Raw genomic sequence first — 27580 nt, 5'->3', positions numbered from 1 at the left:
AGGGTGCTGGGCTTCTCCAGCCTAACTCCCTCCTGCGTGCCGTGCAGCTCGCGGAAACGCGGCAGAGACAAGGCGCTGACGGGCTGAGCTCCTTCGGAGTGCCGGTGGAGGAATGTCATTCAGCACAGCACATCTACCCTGGTGTAATTCTATTACAAGCAAAAATAACAATATCAGGCTTTGCGGGGAAAGGGCAGGGCAGGTGACATCGGAGTCCAGCGACAAAAACTCTGGGTCAGACTGGCATAGCAAAACGTAAACCCTGGGCAGCTGATGCTGCTGCCGGCGAAGAATCAGAATGCTGCAGGACAGATCCGAGATAATCCTTTATTGATCTGAGGCACTAGAGACCATGATTAAAGGGTACCCTTAAGCTTAAGGTAATGCCTTTGAGTTGGAAAGGGTGCTGCTGAGTGACTCTTTCTCTCTCCCTCTCCTCTGAGTCTGAGTATGGGGTTAACTTGGTATCTGTCCCAGCAAAGTCAGCAATAAATCCAAGTGGGTTTGTTTGGCCTAACTAATCAGTTATTAATGAAATATATATATATATATATACAAGAGAGGATGCCCCACAGGTTTCATTCATTACTGAAGGAGAAAGTCCAAGGAAGGCACATAAACTTACCCTGCCGTTGTCGCGGATGGAGTGACGCACTTCACTCATAAGAGAGAAGTAGCAATATATTTATTGATATAAAACAGCGATGTAATGAAGTTTGATATAGCAAATGTGACAGCGGTTTAACAAGATGCGATGGCAAGGTTCACTTGATATTTACTGCACAAAAGACAGGGTCAGACAAAACTGTCAGGGAGACTCTCCTCTTGAGTCACAAGGTTCAGAAAGGACCCCCTTGCTTTCTAAACTCCTTCTCAGAGAGGAGTCTAGGTGTGGCTGGATCTGGACTTAGTCCCAGACTTGATCAACGGTTTATGTCTAAAGGATTATATGTGCGCAATCAATCCTTTATACCCCTCAGATAAGATTTCAAAGTTTAGCGTGCTATCAAGAACCTGTTGTGATAAGGATTCTCTCAACCTCGAGGAGTAACCTTGAGAGGTGTCCCTACTCAAGGGGAGATCCTGGTGTGCAGGAGAGCTCGACGGGCCCTGGGCTCTCCACTAGTTATGGAGCAAGACAACTGACTTATTTTTACATACCAACTACACGTGTTAGTTTCTTCCAAATTTGGCTTGAGCCGGACGTTGCCCAGCACTGTGGTTAGGTGGGCGCATTGCTCAAATTAGTCCTTGGCTATGGCATTGTTATCTGTCTCCCCAAAATCCACTTTGAGATGGATGCAGCCATCACCACCAGACACATCCGTTACGATCGATCGCTACTGGTGGTTATTGCTTGATCAGGATTACGGGAAAGAGAGGAGAGGTCCGGCTGAGGGCAGGAACACACCACCACAGCTGTAAACCCATACTTGCTCAAAAGGGCTGTAATCCACTCTTTCCAAACTCACCCTCTTTTCCCATGCTCCAAGTTGTCCTGTAATTGTGGAAGAGGCATGTGTAGGAAGCAGCAAAACCTCATACTACAGCCATATCCCTTAAAATCTGCTGGGACTAAGTTTGGGCTCCACTGAGGTCAATAGCAGTTCTTACATTGTCATTAAAATGGCCAGCCCCAAACATTAGGCTTTCTTGGCCATTTTACTCAGTGTGTCCTCTAAGCTGGCGCAGGATTGTTCACAGCAATTTGAGTACTGGCAGATTTAATTTAGAGGCTTTACTAAAAAAAGTGCTATAAAGCAAATACATATTTTCAAATCACTGATTATTTCTGCCATGATTAGAAAAAAAACAATGCTCTGTTCACTTGAAATACTTCATATAACCTGAGAAGTTCTGTGAATGCTAATAATGAATTGTACTATAAAGAGACTTTAGGAATGGACTTTATTAAAACAGCAGTTGTCTTTGCTGTCTTTGCATGTAACATATTTTTGTATGACAGAAAAAAATAAAAGCAAAATAAAACTCCCTTAATGCAGTAAAGTACATGTTCCCGGTTTTATAAGGAAGCTTTTCTTTTGAGAGGAAGTACTGTAGTTAACGAAGGGTCTCTGTGCTCATCTGGGGCTGCCGAGGCTCAGGCCCAGAGCAGATCAGTGCACTCCGATCTCCTGTTTGATGCTGGCCATGTACCAGCATCACCTTCAGTGTCACAGTCTCCTAAAGTCATGATAATATTCACTGCCATCTCTTCCCCCGCTACCCCTCAGATCTAATCCTGGAACGAGTTGTGAAAAACAGATTAACTCAGGGAACTTTAGTCCCATCTCTCAGAGAGGACTGAGTTCAGGGTTTTTTGGGGGGGGGGAGAAAGGCATTTTTACCCACTTCCCATTTGCATGCACTTTCCATTAATCCATAATAATTTAAAAAATGCCTGAGTTGAAGCACAATTCCAGCTTTCTTTTTGTTTACCATACTTTTAATAGCTTGAAATACTGAAAACTCCAGTGCTGAACACTTCACTGCCATTAAAGCCCACAAAAAGGCACATGTGAAAACTCCCTCATTCAGCAAGAAAAAGTGGCTTCTTCAGTGACTGCTGCGGTGACATTCTCTCTCATTGCAGGATGTTTTGTGAGCCATTGGGAGTCTGAGTGCTGACCTATGGACCTGATTTGATTATGTTTATTTTTGTAGCCTTTCCGCTCCATTTTCTAGGCTGCATGTGAGAATTTCACAACTATAATAAAGCAGTTAGATTGGATTGCACATTGGGTGCTGTCTGTATAATGCAACAGACACTTGTACCCCTCAAAAATGTTGTGCTCCTGCAAAGACGAGAAATTGAGGAGCTGTGAAGTAGTCTCATTTTACAACTTCCTAGAGGAAGGAATTTTCCTTCATCCTTCTCTGCATACTGGAAAAATCGAATAGTTTCCCCACACGCACAAAGGAGGATGTTGATCTCTCCATAAAGCAATTGGAGACATATAGAGGAAATTGTAAGATAGGTGTTTAATGTATACTGCTGTTGAAATAATACTGATGAAAAAGAAAACGATGGACCCGAGTGCAGGGAAGCTTTATTTCCTATCACAGGAAGCTGAAGGTGCGTATGGGGAGTAAGTACAAAAGGTCACTTGTATATTAAAATATTCTTGATGAGGGCATGAGCTTAATACACAGCAGATAGAAGTGTCTTGCTGAGAATGAAAGCATTGTTGAGTCAGAACTTCTTTAGTTTGTATGAAAGAGGTCAGCAGCATCTGTTCCCCAGTTACACTCTTATCATCATACTCAACTGACAGGGACCAGAGTTGCTCTCAGGCTTTAGAAGAGCATTGTAAACCCCTGTGCTCTATCGTTCTGGTAATTCAAGTATACTAAACTCTTACCACTACAGATCTCTCTTCTCTTCTACAACAGCAGCAACAGCCTTCACAGCTGCTCTGCTGTGTCTTACCTGAGAACGTACATCTTTGCTACAGCAGTGGTTGCCTTGGACAGGATTTCTCAGTGATTTTTTGCTGGGTCCCCTCAATGATTTCCCTGAAACCCACCCCTTTTTGCAGAAGACTGCTGGGTAATTTTAACCTCCTTTTGTTCTGTGATCTACTCAGTAATGTTGCCACTGTCTGCTCTGTGCCTCTTGGGACACTGAAGAGCCACACACATGACACTTCTGAGGCCTTGCAGGCAAGGGCCATGCAAATCATCCCACAACAGGAATCAGAATCGGATTCTGCTGAGAGTCCAACAGTGGAGGATTATTAAACCCAACCGTTCTGGTTTAACCCCAAACGGCAACTAAGCCCCACACAGCCGCTCACTCATTCCCCCCCTGCAGTGGGATGGGGGAGAGAATCAGAAGAGTAAAAGTGAGAAAACTTGTGGGCTGCGATAAAGACAGTTTAACAGGTAAAGCAAAAGCTGCGCACACAAGCAAAGCAAAGCAAGGAATTAATTCCCCACTTCCCATGGGCAGGCAGGTGTTCAGCCATCTCCAGGACAGCAGGGCTCCATCACACGTAACGGTGACTTGGGAAGACAAATGCCATCACTCTGAATGTCCCCCCCCCCCTTCCTTCTTCTTCCCCCAGCTCTATATTACAGAGCATGACGTCCTATGGTCTGGGATATCCCTTGGATCATTTGGGGTCAGCTGTCCCGGCTGTGTCCCCTCCCAACCCCTTGTGCCCCCCCAGCCTGCTCGCTGGTGGGGTGGGGTGAGGAGCAGAACAGCCCATGGCTCTGAAGAAAATCCTTCTGCTCCAAGATCCTGTGTGGTAGCCCAAGTAGGCAGAAGGGACGACTACAAAGGTCTGCTGCTTCTGAAGCCCTGGACTGTGGCATTGCTGTTCGTGCTGGGGCTGTGCTGCACAATGCACAACTGCTGGAGCAGGTATTCCCTGAAGGGCACCTGCAGAGAACATTTTGCCACCCAGCTGAAAACTTTAGTGTATCTGAATGTCCCTTGTCCACCACGATTGGGCAGATGGTCATAGGCAAGCCAGAGCCCCACGAGAATTTCAGGATTGTGTCCACAAAAAGTGCCAAATTCACATGGTTCCAGTCATCTGCCGGCAAATAAACATTTTGACTCAAGGCAGACCAAATTTTGTTCTAGAAAGCTCAGGAAAGTGGTGAACACACTGAAGGCAAGACCTTCCAACAAAGTCCTTAGAAATAACAGAGGCAGTTACAAGTTTTCCCCACAGTCTGTTATACGTTTAATGGTGCAAAAATACAGTCATCAAGATTTCAGCTTTGTGGTGAACTGAACACAATTCCAGTGATGTACAGGCATGGCAAAGAGGTACTACTGTAATGAGAGCAAGAGCCTAAAGACTTCCCTAATGCCAATATTTATTCCAAGTACCAGAAGATGAAGCATTAATAACCTTTAAAAGTATAGTTTAAACTATGAGACACCAATGGTGCCGGAAAAGAAGTAGCTGAGAAAATTCTCTTCTAAAAAAGTCCTGCTTCGGCTGCCACAGAATATAATCCCAGAGCTCCATCCTCTGGCTCCACCACTTAAGACAGCAAACAAAAAACGCCACCAAAATAATACAAATGGACAAGAAAGACATTGCTGAATCCCCTCGCTCCCATTATGATCTTCCTGTAGTGCCTAGATCACTGAGGAAAACAAACAGTTCTCAAAGCAGTTCCTCTCCTTGCACATCCAGGTTTTAACACAACCAGATCGGACCTTTGTATTGTTGTTCTGTGCAGCTCCTTTTTGGTCTTAATAAATCTACATGCTCCTTGCAAAAGCGTTGCAACATCTTCATTATCCTTGTCTTCTGAACTTGGTTCCCAGTCAGAGTCTTCATCAATAGGCTCACACACCTCTTCCTCGTCATCTATCAAGCGGTCATTAAGGTCGTATTAATTTGGTTCATCTTCATCATCGTTGTCACTGTCTTTCTCCACAGCCCTTTTTCCTGTAGGGACAAAAATGTCTTCAAGTTATGAATAATAAATACAGAATGAAAGATACCTCCCAGAGACCGTCGAGTTGGGTCTCTCTCAAGAGGAGAGAGAATCAACTAAAGCACCCTACTCAATGCTGACAAATTGGGAGTTGATGTTTAAGGGTCTCATGAAAAGCTGTGCCATCTCTCTCTGACCCTTACCGCAGCACTTAGCCACCTCATCACTCAGAAAGTTCTCTTTCCTGGCCTTATTCCCAGCCTCTTGTTACAGAGGGGCCAGAAGGTGATTACATGTCTCTCTGCCGCACCTTTTCTTTCGTTCCTCTTCCGCCCCCAATTTTCTGTAGCCTAGACTACACTACCTTTACTTTCCCCTTCAGCTGTCCTGCCTTCTTTCTGTGCACCTGATCGCTTATGCCCAAACAAAGCTCCAGGTAAGGCATTGCCCATTCTGGGCAGACATCAGGTACTGCTGTGTGGTTAACCTACACTCATCTGGTTAATAAAATACACCACTAGGATTCCTTTTCATAAAAACTGTTCCTGAAATACAGCCAAAGCACATTCAGTTGTCATGTACTGCAGCCCCAAGACCAGTTTCTGCAGAACCGTTTCATAAAAGCTAACTAATGATGTAGCTGGTTACCCTTTACTTCATAGAATACAGCTAATTACAGATTATTGCATTTCTTTCAGATTATTTCTCCAGCTTCAGATCATTCTGCATATATACATACTGGATACCAGTGTAATGTACATACTCACCATTCTCTGTGCCACACCGAGGTAGAGCGCTCCGGAAAAGCCCTGGGATGGAGTGCTCGAAAAAATCCAGTCAATGAAGGGCTCCCAAAAAACCAAATGGTAAAGTACTACTCCAGGGCAGCACGGTGATGCTCTCATCCAGAGCTGCATCGTGATGCACCCCAAAAAATGCTAACTGATGAAGCTCCCCAAAACAGCCAGACACAAAACTTCTCAAAAAAGGACAATGGTGAAGCTCCCACAAAAAAAGCCAGATGGCAAAGTGCTCCAAAAATGCCCAGCAGTGGAGAGCTCAAAAAAACCCAAACGGTGGAGGGCTCCAAAAAGGCCACAGGGTGGAAAGCTCCCAAAAAGCCCAAGCCATAGTGCTCCCAAAAAGTGCTGGGGTGAAGTGATCTGAAAAGGCCTGGGGCTGGAAAGCTCCAAAATCCCAGGCGAAAGTGAGCTCCAAATGTCCCAGGGGTGGAAAGCTCCCTAAAAGCTCCCAGGTGGACACCTAGCAAAAAAAACCCCAGGGTGGAGACATGCTAATAAGCCCGGGGTGAAGTGCTCAATATATCAAAACAGTAAAAGGATTCAAAAAAGCCCCAGGCTGGAACGCTCCCAAAAACCCAGGCAATCAACGACTCCAGAAAAGCTCCAGAGTAGAGAACTCCCAGAAAGCCCCCGGATTGGAGACATGCAAAAAAGCACCGGGGTGAAGCGCTGAAAATAGAGAAATGATAAAATGATTCAAAAAACCAACAGGCTGGAGCACTCCCAAAAAGCCTTAGGCTGGAGGATTCCCAAAACCCCCAGGTTGGAGACCTCCCAAAAAGCTCCCAGGGTGGAGAGTTCCCAAAAACCAAACGGTGAAGGGCTCACAAAAAGAGAAACGTTGATCCACTCCTCCAGGCAGGCACAATGAAGGACTCCTCCAGGGACGTCCCATGGTACGGAATACCCCGTTGGCCACTTTGGGTCAGCTGCCCTGGCTGTGTCCTGTCCCAGCTTCTTGTGCCCCTCCAGCTTTCTCCCTGGCTGGGCATGAGAAGCTGAAAAATCCTTGACTTTAGTCTAAACACTACTGAGCAACAACTGAAAACATCAGTGTTATCAACGTTCTTCACATACTGAACTCAAAACACAGCACTGTACCAGCTACTAGGAAGACAGTTAACTCTATCCCAGCTGAAACCAGGACAATGTGCCAGGTGTGTGGGGCCAGGAATGAGGCAGTCCTACCTCCTGCTCCAGACCCTGCACCAAAGACCTGTGCATGGGGACAGCTGCCGAAGGGCAAGCACCATATATAGGGCCTGGCTGAAATGGGCACTTCTTCCATGGGTCACTGGGCCACAGCTATGTGCATTGCCACATTGCTCCTTTTCTTTTCCTGATGTTTCATGTCTTTGTCCTTAGCTTCCAGAGTTGTGTGATTTTGCTGGGTATCCAAGTAAGCATGTTAAAAAGAAGGAAACACTCCATATTATGGAGAGGGGAATGACTCACTCTCATGGACTCCAGACTTAAAAAAAAAAAAAAAAAAAAGGAAGCCAAATGGCTTGGGCAATCTCATTATTTTAGGTAATTTTTTTACCTTGAGTCGTGGTTTAAGCCCAGCCGGCAACAAAGCACCACGAAGCCGCTTGCTCACTCCTCCCCCACAGTGGGATGAGGAGGAGAAAATATAAAGAAACGCTCGTGGGTCAAGACAAGGATGGGGGGGATCACTCACCAGTTATGGTCACTGGCAAAAAAAGACTCAACTTGGGAAAGAAACAAAATCAATTTAATTTACTACCTATCAAACCAAACCAAGGATACTGAGAAGTAAAACGAACCTTAGAACACCTTCCCCCCCACCCCTCCCTCCTTCCCGGCTCAACTCCAGTCCTGATTTCTCTCCCTCCTCCCTCCAGCGGCGCAGGGGGATGGGGAATGGGGGCTGGGGTCGGTTCCTCACACCTTGGCTCTGCCGCTCCTTCCTCCTCAGGGGGAGGAGGATTCCTCGCTCTTCCCCTGCTCCGCCGTGGGGTCCCTCCCATGGGAGACAGTCCTCCACAAACTTCTCCAGCGTGGGTCCTTCCCACGGGCTGCAGTCCTTCAGGCACAGACTGCTCCAGCGCGGGCTTTCCCACGGAGTCACGGCCATCCTGGGGGGGCATCTGCTCCCCCGCTCCCCTTCATGGGCTGGGGGGGACAGCCTGCCGCCTCACCGCGGGCTGCGGGGGCATCCCCTCCTCCTTCCCTGACCTCGGTACCCGCAGAGGGGTTCCTCTCACATCCCACTCCCGTCACTCCCTGCAGGTTTCCCCTCTTAACTCTGTTCTCCCAGAGACGCTACCACCGTCGCTGACGGGCTCGGCCTTGGCCAGTGGTGGGTCCAGCTTGGAGCTGGGGAAGCTTCGAGCAGCTTCTCACGGGAGCCGGCCCTGCAGCCCCTCCCCTGCTACCAAAACCCCGCCACACAAACCCAAACCACACACCTTGGCATATCCAATCTCCTTCTGAGACGATAGAAGTGGTTTGCCCTGCAATTTGACTGCCCTTGTCTTGGGATGCGTCTCCGACTGCGAGACGTTCCTCAGCCCCACTCTTTGGCGGTAGCTGCCATGTCCTGGCTTGCCCTGGCCGCCAGCTGGCCTCGTGCCCGCGGCTGTGGCCAGCTCACGTGGGTGGGGACAAGCTGATTTACTGTGCAAATAAAGGGGATTAGAGGCTGCCCAGCTGGATGTGCACAGGTCTTCCCTATCGCCATCGGATGGAAGCCGGTGCCACCCACCGCCGCCCAGGGACTTGCCCTGTGTGCTCAGCTTGTGTAGACAGCTCTTCCGAAAACGCCTCAGGGCTGCCCCCATGTCCTGAAAACCTCCCGTCAGCCACCGAGTAACCCCTGGTCACAGGGTTTGGCCACACCGGTGCCATTCACAGCTGTCTTCACCTGCCAGCAGGAAGGAGGGAGGGAAGAAGGAAAAGCAGGAAGAAGGGGAGGGAAGGAGGAAGGGAAGGAAGGAGGCTGCATTCGGCAGCTACCTCGGGCAGCTAGAGCCAGAGCAGCCGGCAGTCACCGTGGGAGAGGCTCGCAATGTCCTCGGCAACTTCCACCGCCTCTTTACCCAGCGGCCTGGCTGTCCTGACGACTTTCCCAGATGTGCTCTTCATCCCTGAAATTGTGAGTGCTGGCTTTCCCCTGGGGGAGGGCGGATGCTGCTGGTGGGGGCATCCAGCACGCTTCGTGCTGCAGGTGTGCGAGGGATGAGACCGGACACCAAGCGTGTGGTTCAGGAACCACACCAGGTCGCTGAGCCACAAAGGTCTGGGGACAGCCCTTGATGGGGCTCACCCGCAAAGAAAACCACAGAGCCCTGAGCTGGGGCTCGGCGGCGCTCCTTTAGCCTGCAAGGGATTTTTGTGACGCCTGTAAAAAGGTTTTGTTGTTTCCTGTGTGAAAAAGTTGCAGGAGTTGCTGGCGGTTTTAAACTAGATTGCCAAATTGAGCCACTAAGTTAATTGGAAGATGATTTTAGCCGCTGATACAGGCAGAGGATAAACTGCTTGCTTAAAGCAGGGGGTAAAGGCTAACTGAGGTAATTGTTCGCAGCAGCAAAGAGCCTGGGCTGTGGAAGCTGCACTGCTTAGCTGCAAAATTCCTGAGCTGGAGGTGCAAAGTGCTGGACCTGGGTGTGTGGGCAATGGTGAACAAACAGCTTGTAAATTCTTCCCATATTGTAATTTCATTGAGCAGGAGAAGATCATAATCTTAATGGATTTGGCACAGGGGATTAAAAGCAGTTGCTGTGAGCACTGACTAAGAGGGAAAGTTTCAACTGGAACCTTTTTCCTCTGTCCTCTGCACCCACCCATGAAACCTGCTCTTCTCACAACAGTTTGAGAGGCTTTTTCCAAAGCCTGAGCACTTTCATCCAACATTGAGGGGTTCGGCTGGGTGTTGTAGGATGGCATTCAGATTATTTCACGCTAAAAACTTCAACTTTGCCATCTGGGACCAAGTCCTTTCCTGTCACCCAACTCAGCCCACACTCCTGGAACTCACAGCGTTACCTCATTCTCCTAGTGACAGCAGTAAAGCAAAGAGGAACCGGATTAAAGCAGGCATTACCAATGTGTAGAGGAAGGCTTTGCTTCAGCTCCTTCAAATATGGTCTGGGGACTTTTTCCCTGTGCCCGGGCCCTGAGAGCAAGCTCCAGGTTTCCCACAGCTGCACGAAGGAGGGTGCAAAGTCCCTGTGGAGATTCTGGCTGGGCAGACACTTGCCAGCCACCCCTGCCACTGGGCTGTATTAGTCCTGGTGCTGAGCGTACTGTTGGCCTCGGCATTCTTACAGTACCAGCTGTGCCTTGAACTGTTTGTAATTCCTGTCTCCAGGGGATTTGGCAAGGCAGCTTTCTTAATGAGACAAAAATAAGCACCCTATCCTTTGGTTTGGGTAAGACCTGGAAATGCGCATCCTAAAGGTTCAGGAACCCCCTGGGAAAGAGGAATGCTGCATAACCGGATTTCTCCATCTCTGGAGGTGTATGACTCTAGGTTGTGCAGCTGTATTATCTCTGCTGTGTACAAAGGAGGTGGCTGCCTTGAATCACAGCATTCAGAAGGATAGAGTTTCTCAACCCTTAGTGGAATCTGAGGTTGCCCGCAGTGGGTTAATACAGTAACTACAAAAAAAAATTTGGCATTTCAAATGCTAAGACAGTTGTGAAAATGCCAGAAGGTCCTGCCTGCAGCTCAGATGACTGCCACATCTGGATGTGCTGATTAAGAACTACCATTTTTATTCTGTGAGGCTGGGCTTAATTCTTGTAATCTATTTTATTTGAAGAGCTTTCTGCATATCTGGAAAAACTAAAACAAAAGCTAAAACAAGCTGAAAACAGAAACATTTTCTTTGTAAAAGGCCATTTGAAAGATAAGTTTTTCTTAGACTGCTGTCCCTAACCTGCTGTGGGTTGTTACTGAAAGCCTCTTGACCCTTTCCTCATTTTTATGAGTCTGCTGAACAGCAGCATCATAAAACCAAAGTCAGTAATCAAACCACGTCAAACATACTTGCCTGAGTGAGAAATCACATCCTGCAGAAAGGAGAGATGGGGAGTAGTAAGCGACGAGAAGTGATACTTCTGCCCCCAACCTCATATCTCGCCCCAGTTGTGCTGGATTTTAATGGAGAAACTGTAAGGTTTTCTCCTGGATCTTTAGCTGCAACACACTCATGGCGTCACCACATGAGTTATTACAGGGACTGGATTAGTGTACAAGTGTCAGGTTTTGGTTGTTACAAAGGGCACCAAAACAGCAGCACTTTGGAAGACCTATTTTCACTCAGATATTTGCAAGGTCTCAACCACATCATTGATTTAATGTATCAATTTGCATAATGGAAACAATGAACTTTCCTACAAATGTGGGGTGACACAAATGATGTGGCATTTTCTGAGTATCATAAATCAGAAACTTCTTTTCCACTTGCAAAATGTCTCCAAGAAAGTGGAAACGCCATGATTTGTATGAGTTGGCACTTGGATGCTGGCAAAGGCTGGCCTGGGATACACCGGCAATCAGAGTGATCTTAGAGTCAGTGAGGCTCTCTTACCTCTGGAGATTTGCCTGCAAATCCAAGACCAGCCGGTGATGAGGGATAGGTCCCCACAGGAGCACCGGTCTCCACACAGTGTGGGTTCAGCTGAGGAGCTCCTTATCATAGGATGCTGCATAGACTAAACTTTGCACAGGTTCAAGAAACAACTGGGCTGATTTGCAGCAGAGAAAAGCTGCTGAGTGCATTTTAGTGCAAAGACACCACCTGCAGCTCAGACATTCCGCAGCATCGGACATCGTGCTCTCATCCTCTTGTGTAGGAATCCGCTGGCGGAGAAAGGATGGAACCTAGATATAGCTATCCTTGTGTTCCCCACCCCACCAGAAAACCCATAGAAAACTCCCAAGGCTGGCTGAGAAGAATGGGGTCCCAGCTGCCACCAGACCAGCAGCTGGTACCTTGCACAGCTCCAGTGTAGCCGGCGAAGGATGACCCAAATAGCTGGAGCAGCAATACAAGCCCTCCTTGCCAGGAAGAGCTGGGAGCCTCAACCTTATTTCCCCTACCTCGGAGAGTAAAACTGGCCATATTATCTCTCTTCAACCTGTTGTCTGTCCTTTCAGGGTGACATTTGCATGTGGCCTTCATGTGCCGTTTGTGCAAGTGAGCTGGGTTTGACACCACTCCTTTCAAGGATCTGTCACGCTGGGTGTGAAGCAAATGTGCCCTTCTGAATAAGCCTCCCCGTTCATTGAAACCAGCCTTCAAAAATGTCTGAACCTCCTGAGCACACTGATGTGGGGAGGGCGTGAATGGCAGTGACACCAGGAGGCAGGGAGGCTTTTTTGGGGTCAAGATCAAAGGCAGATGCTCCCAACTAAATACCCAGTTTCAAGTGGAGGTTGGGAAGAACTCAAAGGCATCCCTGGGCTATTGCCATGTGCAGTGCTAGTGCCAGAGGCATGCATGGCTTTTGGCTCTGCTCTGGATAAGCCAATTTATCCCATGTTTGACCTCTCTTCCACTTTCACTTGCAGATCTTTGGGGGCCTTGTCTGGATCCTGGTGGCATCCTCGAAGGTCCCGGTACCCATCCTGCAAGGCTGGGTGATGTTTGTCTCTGTGTTCTGCTTCGTCATGTCCACCACCCTCCTGTGCCTCTACAGCTGTGGGGCCCATGGGGGCAGCAGCTCCTGGGTCACCTTGGTAAGTGGATGTGACAAACCTCAGGGCTTCTCCCCTCCCTGGTGTCGCTGGTAGACAATTGTCTCCTTTGCTGCTACTGCACTCCAAATCACAGGCTGGGGCTTGCTTGTGTGGGTTCCTTTTTCTTCCCCTTGGCCGTGTGCTCCCTCCTTGGAAATGACTGTGTGATCCTTGTTTCTTAGGACATCATCTGCCAGGAGACAGCAGCTCTGTTCTACCTCAGTGCTGCCGTGTTGGAAGCCTACTTCACCTATAGCGTCAGCACGTTTACCGATCCTGTGGTGATGACCATCTACCGGGAGAACATTGCTGCTGTGGTGAGTGCCTGGCAAGCAGGGGCAGGAAGGTGAGGAGGTGACTGCGGAGCAGCCTCAAGGGCAAATCTTTACTTGCATCAACCATTCAGGGAGGGGGGAGAGAAACTAGTCCTGGTCCTGCTACGTATGAATGTCTCCAAACATGCAAGAGTCAACAGAAATATAACTGTGGCAGTACACTCTTCCCTGCCCGCCCCCGAGCAGGAATCTGAGCTTTAACACGTGTTGGATTTGAGTATGCGTGCATCCGTAACAATAATGCATCATGAGGTGTTTGCTCAGTGCAGGAACTCATACCATATAATAAAAAGTTAACTGGATGATGTGTTTTTCCATTGTAGGTATTCGCATTCTTAGCTACCCTGATGTACGTGATCCATAAGGTGTGCTCGCTCCTGCGATGGAAATCATCCTAAGAGCCTCCCCTCACAAGTGTGTCTTGTGGTTACCCCATGAGCATGAAAGTTGTTCAACGAATGCAGTTTCCAGGCTGGGTTTGGGTTTTTTATGTGTGTGCTATAAACAAGCAGCTTTTTATGTGGGACCATGGCAATGAAGACAAAGAACCTGCCAGGGAAAGCTATATCCTGGCACAATCTGTTTCCCTTCAGTCTCTTCTGGGTTGGGTACAGTTTGATGCTGGTAATAGGGGCCCAAATAAAAAAACATCCAGCTTTAGAAAGAATAATATAGTTGGGTTCAGAGCGCTAAAATCTCCCTGAACTACAACTTTATGCCTCCAGGGTTGTTATTGCTATCAGGGGAAGCCTGAACAACCAGCACTAAGGAGCATGAGTATGAAACGGGGTCATTTTAACTGCCGCCCATCCATGTAAGCCTGTTTCCTTCCCTAAACCTGCTGTGCCAAAAGAATGTTTTCATGCAGTTTCTGGAAATGCCATCTCTGACTTGTGATGAGAAACAGGGGCAATATTTAACTTGCTTCAGGGGCAATATGAGTTATTGCAACCCCTGAAGGGTATTGCTGAATTATGAGGCACAACCATAATGCCAGGAATTACCACTGTCTTTAATCCCCTTACAAAATACAATTTAGAAGGTGGGCGGTAGACTGTAGGAGAATTGTATGGATTATTAGAATAACCTCTTGAATAAGCAGAAGCAATCAGCTCTTGTCTTTGGTGCACAGCTTCTCTCACATACACCAGCAGTATGTCACTAATAAAGATGGGTTTGCTCTGATTTTGCGAATATATGAGTCATTTCTGCCATTTTGTCTTTGCCACACACAGGTACGCAAGCCCTGTACAGCCTCAGGAGCACTGCACTGTAACAAGGCAGTGTGTAACGAAGAGACACGGATTTGGGCATGAATGAATGAGAGGCCTTTTCTGGTGAGGGGAGCCTGGGGGGCTCTGTAGCCAGGGCCAGGGCATAGACCAACTCAGGTTAATCCAGTGATGAGGTTCATCTGAATTCTTAAATTACTCCAGAGCGTTAACTTGAGTGAGTGTGCTGGGTTTGGCTGGGGTAGAGTTAATTTTCTTCACCCTAGCTGGTATGGGGCTGTGTTTTGGATTTGTGCTGGAAACAGTGTTGATAACACAGGGATGTTTTGGTTACTGCTGAGCAGGGCTTACCCAGAGCCACGGGCTGTTCTGCTCCTCACCCCACCCCACCAGCAAGCAGGCTGGGGGGGCACAAGGGGTTGGGAGGGGACACAGCCGGGACAGCTGACCCCAAATGATCCAAGGGATATCCCAGACCATAGGACGTCATGCTCAGTAATATAGAGCTGGGGGAAGAAGAAGGAAGGGGGGGGGGACATTCGGAGTGACGGCGTTTGTCTTCCCAAGTCACCGTTTTGCGTGATGGAGCCCTGCTGTCCTGGAGATGGCTGAACACCTGCCTGCCCATGGGAGGTGGGGAATTAATTCCTTGCTTTGCTTTGCTTGTGTGCGCAGCTTTTGCTTTACCTATTAAACTGTCTTTATCGCAGCCCATGAGTTTTTTCTCATTTTTACCCTTCGATTCTCTCCTCCATCCCACCGGGGGTTAGTGAGTGAGTGGCTGTGTGGGGCTTAGTTGCCAGCTGTGGTTAAACCACAACAGTGAGTTAATTTAAATGGGGTTTAAACCCAAGAAGGGGTGTTTTCACATGTTAGAGGTGCCTAATAAACAGTAGTACCAAATTAGCCCTTCCAGCTTGTGGGGCAAAAATTGCTTCCATTTTGAGTCTGAAGTTCCTGGATAATAACAAGGACTGGAGAACGGAAGGGAAATAAGAATTGCCTTGGAGGCACCTCTGTTGCTTCAGATCCAGAGGGAACTTTTGAGCTGTGACCATGGGTTTGGGTTGAAGCTTTTTAATTGCAATGTGAGGAAAACATTTGATTCTTTTTCTTGTTTTTTTTCCTTGTTCAAAACCAGCCTGACCTGTTTTGCTTGTGTTAGTGTGACAACAGCAAGCTCATTGCAACAGAGGTGGAACCCCGCCCCCCCTTTTCAGAGCAAGGAGGGAACTCACAGCCACTTTGTACAATGGCACTTGGTTCTAAAGGTTTAATGTGGGCCTGCTGAAACTGGTTTCAACATCACATCATCATGGGGAGGGGGGTTGTGCCCAGATTTGCCCTGCTTCTATTAACGTCCCTGAAATTAGCATTAAAACACAAAGAGGCCTTTCTGTTTGGGTCTATTTACAAAGGCGGACATTTGCGGTCATACCCTGGACCCTGGGATGCAATATCCCTGTCCACCTCCTGCACCCAGGTGTGGCCAGCACCTCTCCACCAAGCAGCGCTGTCTTTCCCCTCTCATCCACGTCCCTATGCCTTATGGCCATCACATTTGCAGCCTATGTCTTGGCAGGGTTCCCATCTCTCCTCCCCAATTCCTTCTGCCTTGCTTTGCCCTTTGCTTCTCCTTTCCCTGCTGCACACCAGTTTACACCAGTCTGCACCAGTTCACCCGCTCGCCCCTTTCCTTCTGGCCCTGCTTCTGGTTTGCTGAAGATACGTCCCCACCCCAGCATTAGCATAACCTTGCTGTAAACCAGCACTGGAAAAAAACAGCGAGGTGCTGCTGGCAGGGGAGTGCTCGTCAGCCCCTGTGCAGGCCGGGGAGCGGGCTGAGACAAGACGGTGGACATGGCATTTGGAGGGAGGCCCTGTGGCCCCAGTGTAAGTTGGGCCAAGTCTTTACCTGGGGAGGGCTGGGCAGAGATAATAGGCTGAATGGCACCTGTCTGGTGCCAGGTGAGTTGCAGCAATATGCACGTTCCCTGCACGGTGGAAAGAAGAGAAAGAAAGAGAAAATGAAAAAAGCACCCAGAGGTCTCCATTGCCATCATGCCCAGCCCTCCAATTGTCTCGATGCAGCCATGAAGACCCACATGCCCTGGAAGCTGAGCAGCCCAAGGTAGCTGCCTGGAAAATGGCACACCTCAATGCTTCTGAAGGGAATGCTGCTGCCCAGAGCTCGGAGAATCTCCCAGGACCTGCAAACCATCTACCCTATGTGCACCAGGTCTCTTCCCCGCAGTGAGCCCCGAGGATAGCATTGGCCTGAGAATTTGCTGTCGCCCCACTGGAAACGTTGCTCGTGATGAACGCTGCAGTCTTGATCCTTCCCCCATGGAGATACTTGTCTGGGGTTAATTGCACATTAGCATGGCTCCCCAGAATGCGAGACGGCCGGCTCTGGGGTGTGCTGCTTGCGCGGGGTTGGCGCTTGCGGTTTGTTGACCACAAGGCACCCGCAGTCCTTGCCTGCAGAGCTGCTCCCGGCCTGGCCCAACATCCCACGCTCGGCATTTGCTCAGACATTTCCAGATCGCCCTAGGCCAGCACATCTTCAACAGCATCCTCCTCATGCCATGTCATGTCATGCACCCCTGGGATTCCCTTGCAGATTTAGCTAGATGGAGCAGCCCATTTAAAAAGCCACAGATGAGCCCTTTTTTCAGAGCGCTTACAAGTCCCATTCACACAGTTAAAAACAGTGCAAACCTATTGCACCCCTGCAGCCACCACCAGATTTCAACTGGTAGTGTAACTAGAGTGGCCACCTCTGCTCTTCTCCTCCAGCTTCCTCAGCAAAACAAGGAGCTCTTGCAGGCATCTACTCTAGAGAGCAGGCAATCAGGCTTTAGTTAAAACAAACCATCTGCTTGAAGGCAAGCAAAACCTCAGCTCCAGTGATAAAAAGATTACAGACATAGCATTCATTAACTATGCCCAGATTGTAATCTTGGTCGCTCTTGCTTAATTAAATAGCTTCTTACCTGCAGTGTTAGCTGTTCCCCAAATATTTGTATATTGGATACCTTGCCTCCACTGATGCAATGAGTTAGAAGCACTTCCATCTTTTCCTGAACTGCAGGAGAGGAATTTTCTTTGTCTGAAAGCAAAGAAACTTAATAGAAAATTATGGCCTGCTCCACGGAAAATGCGGGAGTTTCTGACATTTCTCATTTTACCGTCAGCTTTATCTGTGAGTGATGAGCAAACTGTATGCTGGGTACAACATCTATACCAGCATCTATATGAGTGGATTGTCCGGCTCATAGTTCGCAAACGAGTTTCACCATGTCTAGTGCACGCAGGCGGCTCATGGTGGGTTACAAAAGCCGCGGGTTGCCTTGAGGGCCTGTCTCCCTGCAGAGAGGACTCACGGGGAGCTGTGCAGACAGCTTAGCCCTGGGTTGTCTGGTAAACCCTAAAGTAAACAGGGCAGTGGCTGCACCATTCAAAGAACGAAAACCTGAACTGAGCCTTGAAATCCCGTAACAAATAGTATGCACGGAGTCTCAGTCCAACCACTATTCAGTTGCCTGAGGAAGCAAAGTAAAAAAACCCAAAACCTGGAGGGTTTCAGCTTCAGTTTCAAACGACAACCTTGTCTATTCAAACAATCACAGACCAACAAAGGAAAGATAAGGGGAAACTCCACTCAGATATACCTAATCCATTTAGGCCTATATCATAATCCACTCAGACGTAGTCATACACACCATTCCACAAGTCAGGGCATAAAAACTCTAAGATTCAGGTTGGAAAGGGGGGAGTCACTTCTCCAACTATACAGTTAAGGAAACACACACACACACACACCCCTCGATCAGGACGCCAGTTGAGGTAACTTCCCTGGAATTGAGAGCCCTTACCTGGAGGGGTAAGTGAATATTGTTTATGCTTTAAGTTTGTAAATGCGTTTGTGGTTGTCTGTGAATCGCTTGTGGTTGTAATAATGTACTACTCTTGCCTTAAAAAATTGCAATAGTGCATTCCTCCATTGTATCTGTAAAACCTGCAACAGTGGCGTGTTAAGTCTGTAAGTGAAGTTCAAATAAATCATTTGCTTGAACCTTGCAGTTAAGTCTGCGAGTGAAGTTCAGGTCGTTTGCTTGAACCTTGCAGTTAAGTCCTTTTCTGTCACATTACTGTATTAATATGAACAAACTTGTGAAAATGGGAAACCCACAAAAGGTTACTTCTACGGAGGGATCAAAGCTCCATGTGGGTCTGTGGCAGTCTCGGTCTGTCCCCGCCTCTCCTGACTCAGCCATGGCCCGTTCCCCACCTCTGATCTTTGCACCAAGACCACGGTCCCCTCCTGCTCCTTGGTTTCCCTTAAGCTGACAGAATCAAGCACTGAAACCCCATTTGCTTTGAGGGATGGAAATGCCTTATTCCTGATTCATGGAAGTGCTCAAACATGAGTTACTGTCCTGTGGGTCTGAGAAGAGCCCTAAACCTCCTCCAGAGAGCAGAGGCAAGGGCGGAGGAGTCCTGAAGACCCCCATGGGAGCAGATGCAAGTGTAGCTAGTGCGCAGACCTTGGGGAAAGAGGGAAATTTGTGGTTACCACATTACCTTCTCTGAAGAAGGAAAGATCCACTGAGAATAATGTCCTGTTTTACCCTACACTAGCAGCGAGAACAGAAATTACTGAGTGACCAAGAAGGGTTCAAGGGTGATGTCTGTTTGCAGACCTCTACTCACAAAAGACAGGCTGGGACCCTTGTGCCGAGTGATGGCCTGTGCACCTCAGGAGCTGGGAAAACGCGATGCAACATCTCAGGTTGGGTTGCGCAAGGAACAGTGTTCAGGCCCAGGTCAGCTGGGGAGAGCTGGACTTTACAACTTGCTCTGCATCGGGTCCTGCTAGCTAAGGACCTGTCCCTACAGCTTGTCTTTCTTCAGTCCTTCCTAAGATCACACAAGGGCCTGCCCAATTCTGCCATCGCATCCCACTGCGCAGATGGGGCATTGCTGGAGACCTTGACATCACCCACATCCCAGATTTTTCTGCAGCAGTGGCCTTGTATGATCTCCTGTGGCACCATCACCATTCTTAGGCCAGAACATGGTGGGCTTCTCCATATGTGTTAGGCGAGGAAATGGAAGAACAGAGTGCAAGGAAGCAGCAGGACATCTCCAAGCCTGGGTGCACTCACCTGCTACTGACACACACCTTATTCCTGATTCTGAGAAGAGAGAAAATGCTGGCACGATCCATCTGCTCACTGCAGCACAGGGAAGCAAATGACAAACAGCTGACCCAGTTAGTCACTTCAGGCTCTCTCTACTACCCAAGCTGAGGCTGTTTTGGGTCAGTGGCAGAGCCAACTCACTTCAGCTCAGTGTTTCTGCAATGACAGAGGCAAACTGAAGGTCGTCTAAACACAGCAAGATTGGATTACTTTAGCCCAGGTTTATTCATTCTTGATTTTGCTCAACAGTAAGATGCAAGCTAAATGTGAGCATACATTCTCGAACAGTAGTTTGATATGCTGCTTACAAGAAAGTTTGCAAACCAAACACTTTGCAATCCTACTGAAGGTGGATTTAGATTGAGCTGGCAAACAGGAATAAAGCCTTCAGCCAACTGCTCAGCAGGCACAGCCTTTGAATTAGAATTTTCATTACCAGAGTGAGATAAAACTCAATTAACTTCACCATGCCTGTTTGTATATACGCAACTGCTGTCTTCTGAAACCTGCACTGAAATCAATGCAAAATATTGCTCCTAAATGTCTTTAACATCAGAACTTCAAATGTAAATTCCCAGGCTAGTCTTGAAGTATTTCTAAGGTATTTTCTCCTGTACTAACAATACAGGTGGTACAAGCATCTTCTGGCATACAGAGAAATGCCACGACAAGCACTCACAGACTGGGAGGCACAGAAGTTAACTCCTGATTTGTTTTATAGCCTGGATTGCTCTAATACTTTGTGAGAAAACATTGTTTGGGTTCGGTTCCACTGTTTCTTTTGCCATGCCCAAGACAAAAACACAGAGTTACCAGGTAAAGCATTATGTCCTTGCATGCTGATGCAGAGTCTGTTTAACTTCTGGTGGGATTTGAGTGATGGATCCCCTCCAACCAGTGAGCTAAGCTAGCATCTAGCACATACCTTGGTGTGCTTCAGGTGGAGATCTGCTTACATGAAGGGGTTTACTCCATCTCCAGTCAGAGGCTGGTGTGTATCACAGACTTGCTCTTTCTCCTGTAATCCTCTGACAGCTGTAGCACTTTCTAAGTTCTGGATAGGGTCCAAGACTCTACTATGCTCAGTACCAAACTGGCAGAAAACGAAGTTAGGTCTTATCCCAGCACACATGCAGAGGACAGTACCCTAAGAAAGGCTGGACTGCAGGTTTTGTACTGGACTTCCAATGCCAGTCAAAATATTGCAACATCCCACAGGAGACTGTGAAGTGGCTGTCCTCAGATATCTGGGCTCTGCTTCATTTGGGGAACTCCCCCACTTGCATGAACAGTGTTGCACAACTCCAGCTGTTGCCCACCATCACCTTGCTCCCCTTCCCCCCACCAGAAGACACACAACTTCTACTTTCTGATTTCACGGTTCCCCCACCATAATGAGTGAGCCTAGAGAGTGCACACATTAACTCCACCTACTGCTGCTTGCTTTAAGATCTCCCAGACGTTGGCATTTTGCAAAAAAGACCCCAACAAACCCACACTGAATGAATTCTGAGGATCCTTTATTGCTTTCACAATCTTATCTTTTCAGTAGTTTCCCAAGAGCTTGTGAAAGAAACATGGGATCTGTTGATTAAACATCATCTCCAGGAATCAAGTAAATGCATGCTTGAAGACAAATTCATGTTCAATGGCTGTTGCCATCTGAATGTCCCTAGTCAAACAGTGGTCAGAAGAATTGTGGAAAATCAAACAGTGTTACTAAATGGTAGCAACAGCAGCAGCAATATGAATGGCATGAGAGAGCTACTGGTGCCCTCCTCTGAAATGTAAGCCTAGACAACCTGTCCATTTGGACTGGGCTTTCCCAGTGGCATCTCTGAGCAGAAGAGACAGAAGGACTGAAGCTTTCACCATACTGCCCGTCTGACATTCGCCCAGGGAGATTTCTTCATTCCCTGAGCTTCTTTCACATCACTCCACTCCAGCTTTGTGTCTGGAACCTCATCCTCAGGCTCAGGATCCTCACGGACAGTCCCCTCAGGCAGTGCCACGACGGTGGGCAGAGGGCCCTGCTCCTCCCGGAACTCTACTACATAGAGACCCTTCTCGTTCGCTAACTGTTGGTGAGTCTCCTGGGAGCAGGAAAGAGAAAAGACAAATCAAAACAATGATCGACAATGTTGGTTTACTTCAGGTCAAGCTCTACATGGTATATGGGGTAGGAAAAAAAAAAGTAATTTACCAATAAATGGTTTAAACGTGTAAATTAAATGATTTGTCAGGCTCATTCTCATGGGTTTCAAATGAGCTAATTGCATAAGCAGCAGGAATTCAGATAGCTAGACTGCAGATATACTAGCATTACAATGTCATCCTAGAGGAACTGGCTTCTGGAAAGGATCTGGCCAGAAAGGCACATCCTGCTAATAAGGATACATGTTGGCACTTTAGTAATGTGCAGTAACGTTTTTCTGTCTTTATATGGACAAAAATTTTGCTTTGACAACAGTAAAGTGCTTATTACTGCCCTGACAGGTAATATTAGCTAATATAATGATATGAATTTAACATTATTTTCAGCTATACCTCTTCCTTGCATACAACTTGTTTTGTTAACACTCAGATTTTGCAGAATAAATGTCTACTGGGAACAGGAAATTTTTCCCATTCAGGGCAGTCAAGAAAATGTATCAAGTGCACATCCCTCAAAGCAACAATCTATACAGCGGGCCCTTCTATTCTTCTATTCATTCTGTGGAAGACTTCTCAGAGACAATGCATTGAAAATATGACAGACTTCCTCAAGTCTGATTAACCTCAGATACTGATAAGCATCTGTAACTATGTCATTAGGCAAAGAGGATCATAATCCCCTCCCCTCCTGAGGCTGAACTGAAAAAGTTGGCTAGGACAGTGTGACAGATTTGACAAATATAGCTTTGCAGGGCTATATTGGGAAGGTAAGCAGCTAAATCCTGGCAGCTACCAAGACTCTACGACCAAATGAATTAACCAGGAATTTCCAAAGGACTGATTCATCCTAAGGCTGGTGTTCAAAGAAAGTCAGATGAAATGCCGCATGTTCGATCTTTCCATCAACTACAGGCAGCTGGCTCAGACAGAGACATCTCCACTGTGAGCACTTTGAGTTAGAGGAAATGACACCACTTCCCTGACTTATTTCAGAGATCTTAATTATACTAGAGATAGAAGCAGCTGTGATGTTTGGTCCTTAGGCAATGAAAACTTAGAATGCAGACAAACAAGCAGCAGCAACCAAAGCTGGGCCACAACTTCCTCTGCCCGTGATTTTTCAAATGTCACCAAAAATACTACAAATGAAAGCCCAGAAATTCAGATGTCCCCTGGAGGCACCTGGCTGTGGAACAGGCAGAGTTACATACAGCTGTTTCTGACTGGACAACTGCATACAACTGCTGAGGAATTATTCACATGCTGATTTTGTTTGCTCTTTGGAAAATTACTTCATTTTAAGCCCAGAACATAAACTGTTTGACCACAAATTATTGCAATATCAATCCCGTTCTGTCCCCTGACCTAACGTATAGAACCACTGAGAGTGCAATCTACCTGTTGTGTCAAGCCTTTAAAGAGAGCTCTTGTAATATTAATCAAGTTTTTGGATCCAGAAACCTTGGCATACATGTCTTTAATGCCAATTAGTTTGCAGATGGTGATGATAGCTCGGTGGCAATGAAGACCATACCCTGGGGGGGAAAAAAAAAAATATATAAATTAGCATTATGTGATTATTTGTAAGCATACAACTTAGCTAAAGAAGAAGAGAGAACTAAGACCTCTCCTTAGTTATCTGTGTTACCTAGCATGTTGGAACATGTATCTTAAAAATGGCAAAACCATTCTGGGAAGACCATTCTTCCCAGTCTTTGCAGCCATGCTAACGTAAAGATCGTGGGTTTTTTATACTAAATATACCTTACTTAACATATTGCAAAACCAAATGAAAATGTCACCACCTATAAACTCAAACCATAAAACCATAAAAAATGCAACCTGAGGATTTGTTTAATACCACAGGGTAGTATTCCTTACAAATACCATTGGCAGCTTTAGAATAATCTTACACAAACATACCCCACCACCCTGGGAACATTCACCAAACATAAGGCAATTTCTTTCTCCCACTCAGCAGAAAAATAACTCTAGTACTTCCCAAAAGTAAAAATATTAATAATTAAAAAAAATTAGCAGAGAAGCAAGGCAACAAGTTTACTTTAAACAGTATTAAAAGGAAGCTATTACAAGGGGAGAGGATCTAAATGTAACTGGATCCCGACCAAGGCTGTCTCTTCCAAAAAGCAATACCTACATAGCTTCAAACCCACTTCCTTTGCAATTTCAGGTGACCAGCTGCTGAATGACAGCTTCAGTAACTCCGACTTTAAAGACCTGGTTCACATACACGATGGAGGGATTTAAACTGGTCTCCTATGGTGAAGTTAATGCTCAAAACAACTGGTATGCTCAAGCACTGCTGTCCTTTGGGCTTCCTTCCAGAAGGACCCTGCAGCAGAAGCAATGTCAGCGTCTCTCATTCCCAGGGAGATTGCTGCTGGATGAGAGGTCTACAGTGCCTTCCTAAAGCCTGAGATTGTGCTCAAGACCTCTATCAGACACAGAGCAGGCAGAGAAATTGGGGAAGGAAGGAAAAGGGGAGTCCAAGCAAATCTGTGGGCAGTGATGCTCCAACACAAAAGTCTGGTCAAAACACAGAGCTGCTGGGTAAGAGGGCGAGTGTCCACTGGCACTCTTGCTGCTCACAGGCCTTTGGGTAGCCAAAATAAAACCTACCACGTTTTTATTTTATTTGGCTCTTGGTAAGCAAAGCTTTGAGCAGTGAAAGTGGGACTGAAGCTGCCTGCAAATTGAGGAAGGCATCATTGCGCCCACTTATACCAAATTCACACTTTGCAGTTGATCTCCAGAATGTGAACCTGTTACTTGCCTCCTGACTCAGCAACAGCAATTCACCAGCTTCACAGTCTATGCAAAATATAACAGCCGCTAGCCATGAAAAAGTTAGGCTTTTCCCCTTCAGCTTACAAAAGCTAGCAGAATACTATGCACTATGAAGAGAGTAAGACAGCACAGATTATCAAGATGCAGAGACATCACTTCCTTTCTCCTGGCCCAGCAACTGGCATGAATTATGCTTTTTTATTACATTAGTGGCACAACGTGAAGGATGGGGAATGGAAATAAAGAAGGTAACAGACTCCTTGGAGCTAAAACTACATTGGAAAGACAGCAAAATACTCTCTATCTTTCCAGAAAAAACAATTATTTTAATAAAGCTTGAAGAACAAATGAGTGTTGCGACCCTCATTTGTTTTCAACTTACTGTTCAAAGCAGTAAGATAATCAAAAAAAGTTTCTGTGTGTCTGTGGAAACCACAGGACAAATTACAAAAGCTTGTAACTGTAACAAATTGAAATATGTAGGTGAGTGGGGAGGAGAGACAAACATATTTCAAAATCCACAAACACAACAGAGGTTTCCATGTCATCTGCATCCATCTCCATCATAGAGTTTTGTATTAGCTCCAATGCCTAATTGTAGTACATTATCATTAATTGCAAAGGGTTTCTTAGACTTGCCAGATTTTAATGGAGGAGTTATTTTTTGAGGAGTCTAATTTTGCGCTCTCATTCCCCAGAGAGATTTGTTTCATGTGGCCTAGCTCTATTAATCTTTAAAAATTGGTTTGTGATAGTTCTAATGTATCTTACTTAAAAGCTGAAAAGCCAGGTTATTGATTATTCCACTCTGTGGGACAGTCTTGCTGCTGAGTAAGTGGGGGGAGGAAATCTATTCCAGTGCTGCATGTGTTATTGTGCCAACATGTCCCTTTTTCTTTTAACCTATAATCGGAGAAGAAACTATAACCATCCAAAGCCATTTGTTCTGCCATTTGAGAAAATACTGTTTTCTATGCTACAGGACAAAGTCAAGTTTTAGACACAATTACACGTGAATGACCTCTGAAAGGCTGTTAGTCAAAGTTTCATTTTCAGTGACTTAAAGCATTTAATTTCTGGCATCTTTATTGTTGCTTTTCTCCCATCTTATCTCAGTCAGGTTTCTATAGATTGTTAATACATGAAACTCAGAAGCTAGCAAACTAGTCCATCAGTCACTGAACAAAATTTATTCCAAACACAAAAGCAAAGGATTCCAACTGCAAACTCCAGCTGTGGAGAAAAAGTTGGGCTCAGATGTTTTTAACTTGCCTGTGGCACACACGCTGCCTTACTCCAGTTTAATTCAGTGAGGCCTATATAAGAGAACAGGGTCATTTAAACATAACAAATTTTTTCACACTGAAAAAGGTACAAAGGTAACCTTCCTATAAAATAACACAACCTGTTATGGGCAATCTATATTAGATTTTCTGGGTAGCCACTAACAAAAGTTTGAAAATAGAACATCCACTTTAAAACCACACGAGGGGACTACTCTGAGTTCACATTCACATATTCACATTGCATTACCTTTTTAACTTGGATTGTCACTTGTCTAATATGTAATCCTAACTATACGATGAGGGTTTTCTCTACTTTGCAGGGATTAGGAATAAATTCAAGAAAGGAACATTTAAGTATAACAGTGACTTCAACTTTTCTGCTGAAACATTAGGCTTTGTTGCGATCATTTGTTGAGATAGCTGTCTGAGTCCTATGCAGAGGAACTGGAAATAAACTGCCAGCTGTAATTATGCAAAGTGAGAGGCTTCAGCATACATAACTATACAGCTACAATGCCAGCAGCAAACAGAAGGAATCTTTTATACTTTAAGTGAAGACAGTCTACATATGCCATAGTCTAATGTGAAAACTATGAATAATTGTAATTTCCTGTACTTATTAGTTACAGCTACAGGGTATCAGTGCTGGGCTTCACAGCCACATAAGTGTATTTGATAAACTGTTCTACATTTCCCCTTATTAATTCACATTAGGAACTAATTTAAACTACTTAGAGATGTATCAATGTGGCTAGCAGTCTCATGACTACTGTAATTGTAAAGTCAAGTCAGAGATGAAGATTAAGAGCTGTCCACGCTCCAAAAGGTAGCATATTCTGGAGCACAGATGAGCAATACCCCCCATAGTTTCCATCCAGCTGGCATGTGCTAAAAACAGAAGTGAACTGAAATGGTGGCAGACATGAAGTCCAGAGCCTGCCTCAAGTTAAATCTTGTTCTGTAGTATGTCCACAAGTCATTTATTTGTTCTAAAATTACAGCCAGCTCCCACTGCGGCTATGAATCCTTCCCTTAGAGTATTAACACAAAAGCCTGTCAGGGACTAAGGTAAAGTTAGCAAGAGCTTTATCTATACTATCCCTAAAAAATTTTGCATAGACATATAATGTTATAGCTTGTTTTCAGATCATGAGCCCATAATGAAGTCTCTCTCTCACACACACATACAATTAATCTACAAAGTTTTACACACTGACCTATCATTACACTTTCTAATAAGGCCAATGATGCCTGCTGTCCAGAGCATGTTAGACATAAGCACAATTTTTCCTTTCACAACATCAAACCTGTTTCAGGAGATGCACAATCTAGTTCCATCAGTTACAAAACAGGGAAAACATTCATTAAGCGGAAAAGTGTCCCCTGGTTTTTAGCAGATACTTGCATATATGTGAATGTGTTGTGTAACTAAAAAGGCTGGCAAGATACTCAGACAAGGCAAAGCACTGGCCCAAACTGGCAGCAACATGCTACCAAGGCTAAGGTGCTAATGTGACAGAACTGGACTTGTATTTTGACACAGTTCGGCATGATACTCTCACAAATAAACTAGGGAAATAAGAACCAGGCAAAATAATCATTAAAGTATGTATCCCCAATACCAGCAGTCTGCTGTCAGG

General features: G+C 46.2%; 2 protein-coding genes across 5 annotated transcripts in view; one reads left to right on the top strand and one right to left on the bottom strand.

Annotated features, from left to right (window-relative positions):
• The first annotated feature begins 9149 nt into the window (after positions 1 to 9149).
• Positions 9150 to 15036, top strand: MAL (mal, T cell differentiation protein). Its single transcript, XM_052783735.1, has 4 exons — positions 9150 to 9327; positions 12751 to 12918; positions 13101 to 13235; positions 13577 to 15036. Exons 1-4 carry the CDS (start codon positions 9241 to 9243, stop codon positions 13649 to 13651), a joined length of 465 nt encoding a protein of 154 aa, XP_052639695.1. The 5' UTR covers positions 9150 to 9240; the 3' UTR covers positions 13652 to 15036.
• A 6155-nt stretch (positions 15037 to 21191) lies between these two features.
• Positions 21192 to 27580, bottom strand: part of MRPS5 (mitochondrial ribosomal protein S5) — a 68074-nt gene continuing 61685 nt past the window's right edge. For all 4 annotated transcript variants that reach the window (XM_052781121.1, XM_052781122.1, XM_052781124.1 and 1 more), the window contains 2 exons: positions 23245 to 23381; positions 21192 to 21785 (listed from right to left, as the gene is read on the bottom strand). In XM_052781121.1, coding sequence (XP_052637081.1) covers positions 21561 to 21785; positions 23245 to 23381 — 362 coding nt within the window. In that variant the 3' untranslated portion in view covers positions 21192 to 21560. The remainder of the gene's footprint in view (positions 21786 to 23244; positions 23382 to 27580) is intronic.

The sequence above is a fragment of the Harpia harpyja genome, chromosome 3, assembly GCF_026419915.1.
Source record: "Harpia harpyja isolate bHarHar1 chromosome 3, bHarHar1 primary haplotype, whole genome shotgun sequence".
In the NCBI taxonomy this organism is placed as follows: domain Eukaryota; kingdom Metazoa; phylum Chordata; class Aves; order Accipitriformes; family Accipitridae; genus Harpia; species Harpia harpyja.
The sequence above is the reverse complement of the archived record's forward strand: the minus strand, read 5'-3'. Positions and strand labels throughout refer to the sequence as shown.

Coding starts and splice junctions, on each gene's coding strand:
- MAL (XM_052783735.1), top strand. CDS start 9,241: ATGTCCTCGGCAACTTCCACCGCCTCTTTACCCAGCGGCCTGGCTGTC. Junction 12,919..13,100: donor GCAGCTCCTGGGTCACCTTG/GTAAGTGGATGT, acceptor CTTGTTTCTTAG/GACATCATCTGCCAGGAGAC. Junction 13,236..13,576: donor GGGAGAACATTGCTGCTGTG/GTGAGTGCCTGG, acceptor TTTCCATTGTAG/GTATTCGCATTCTTAGCTAC.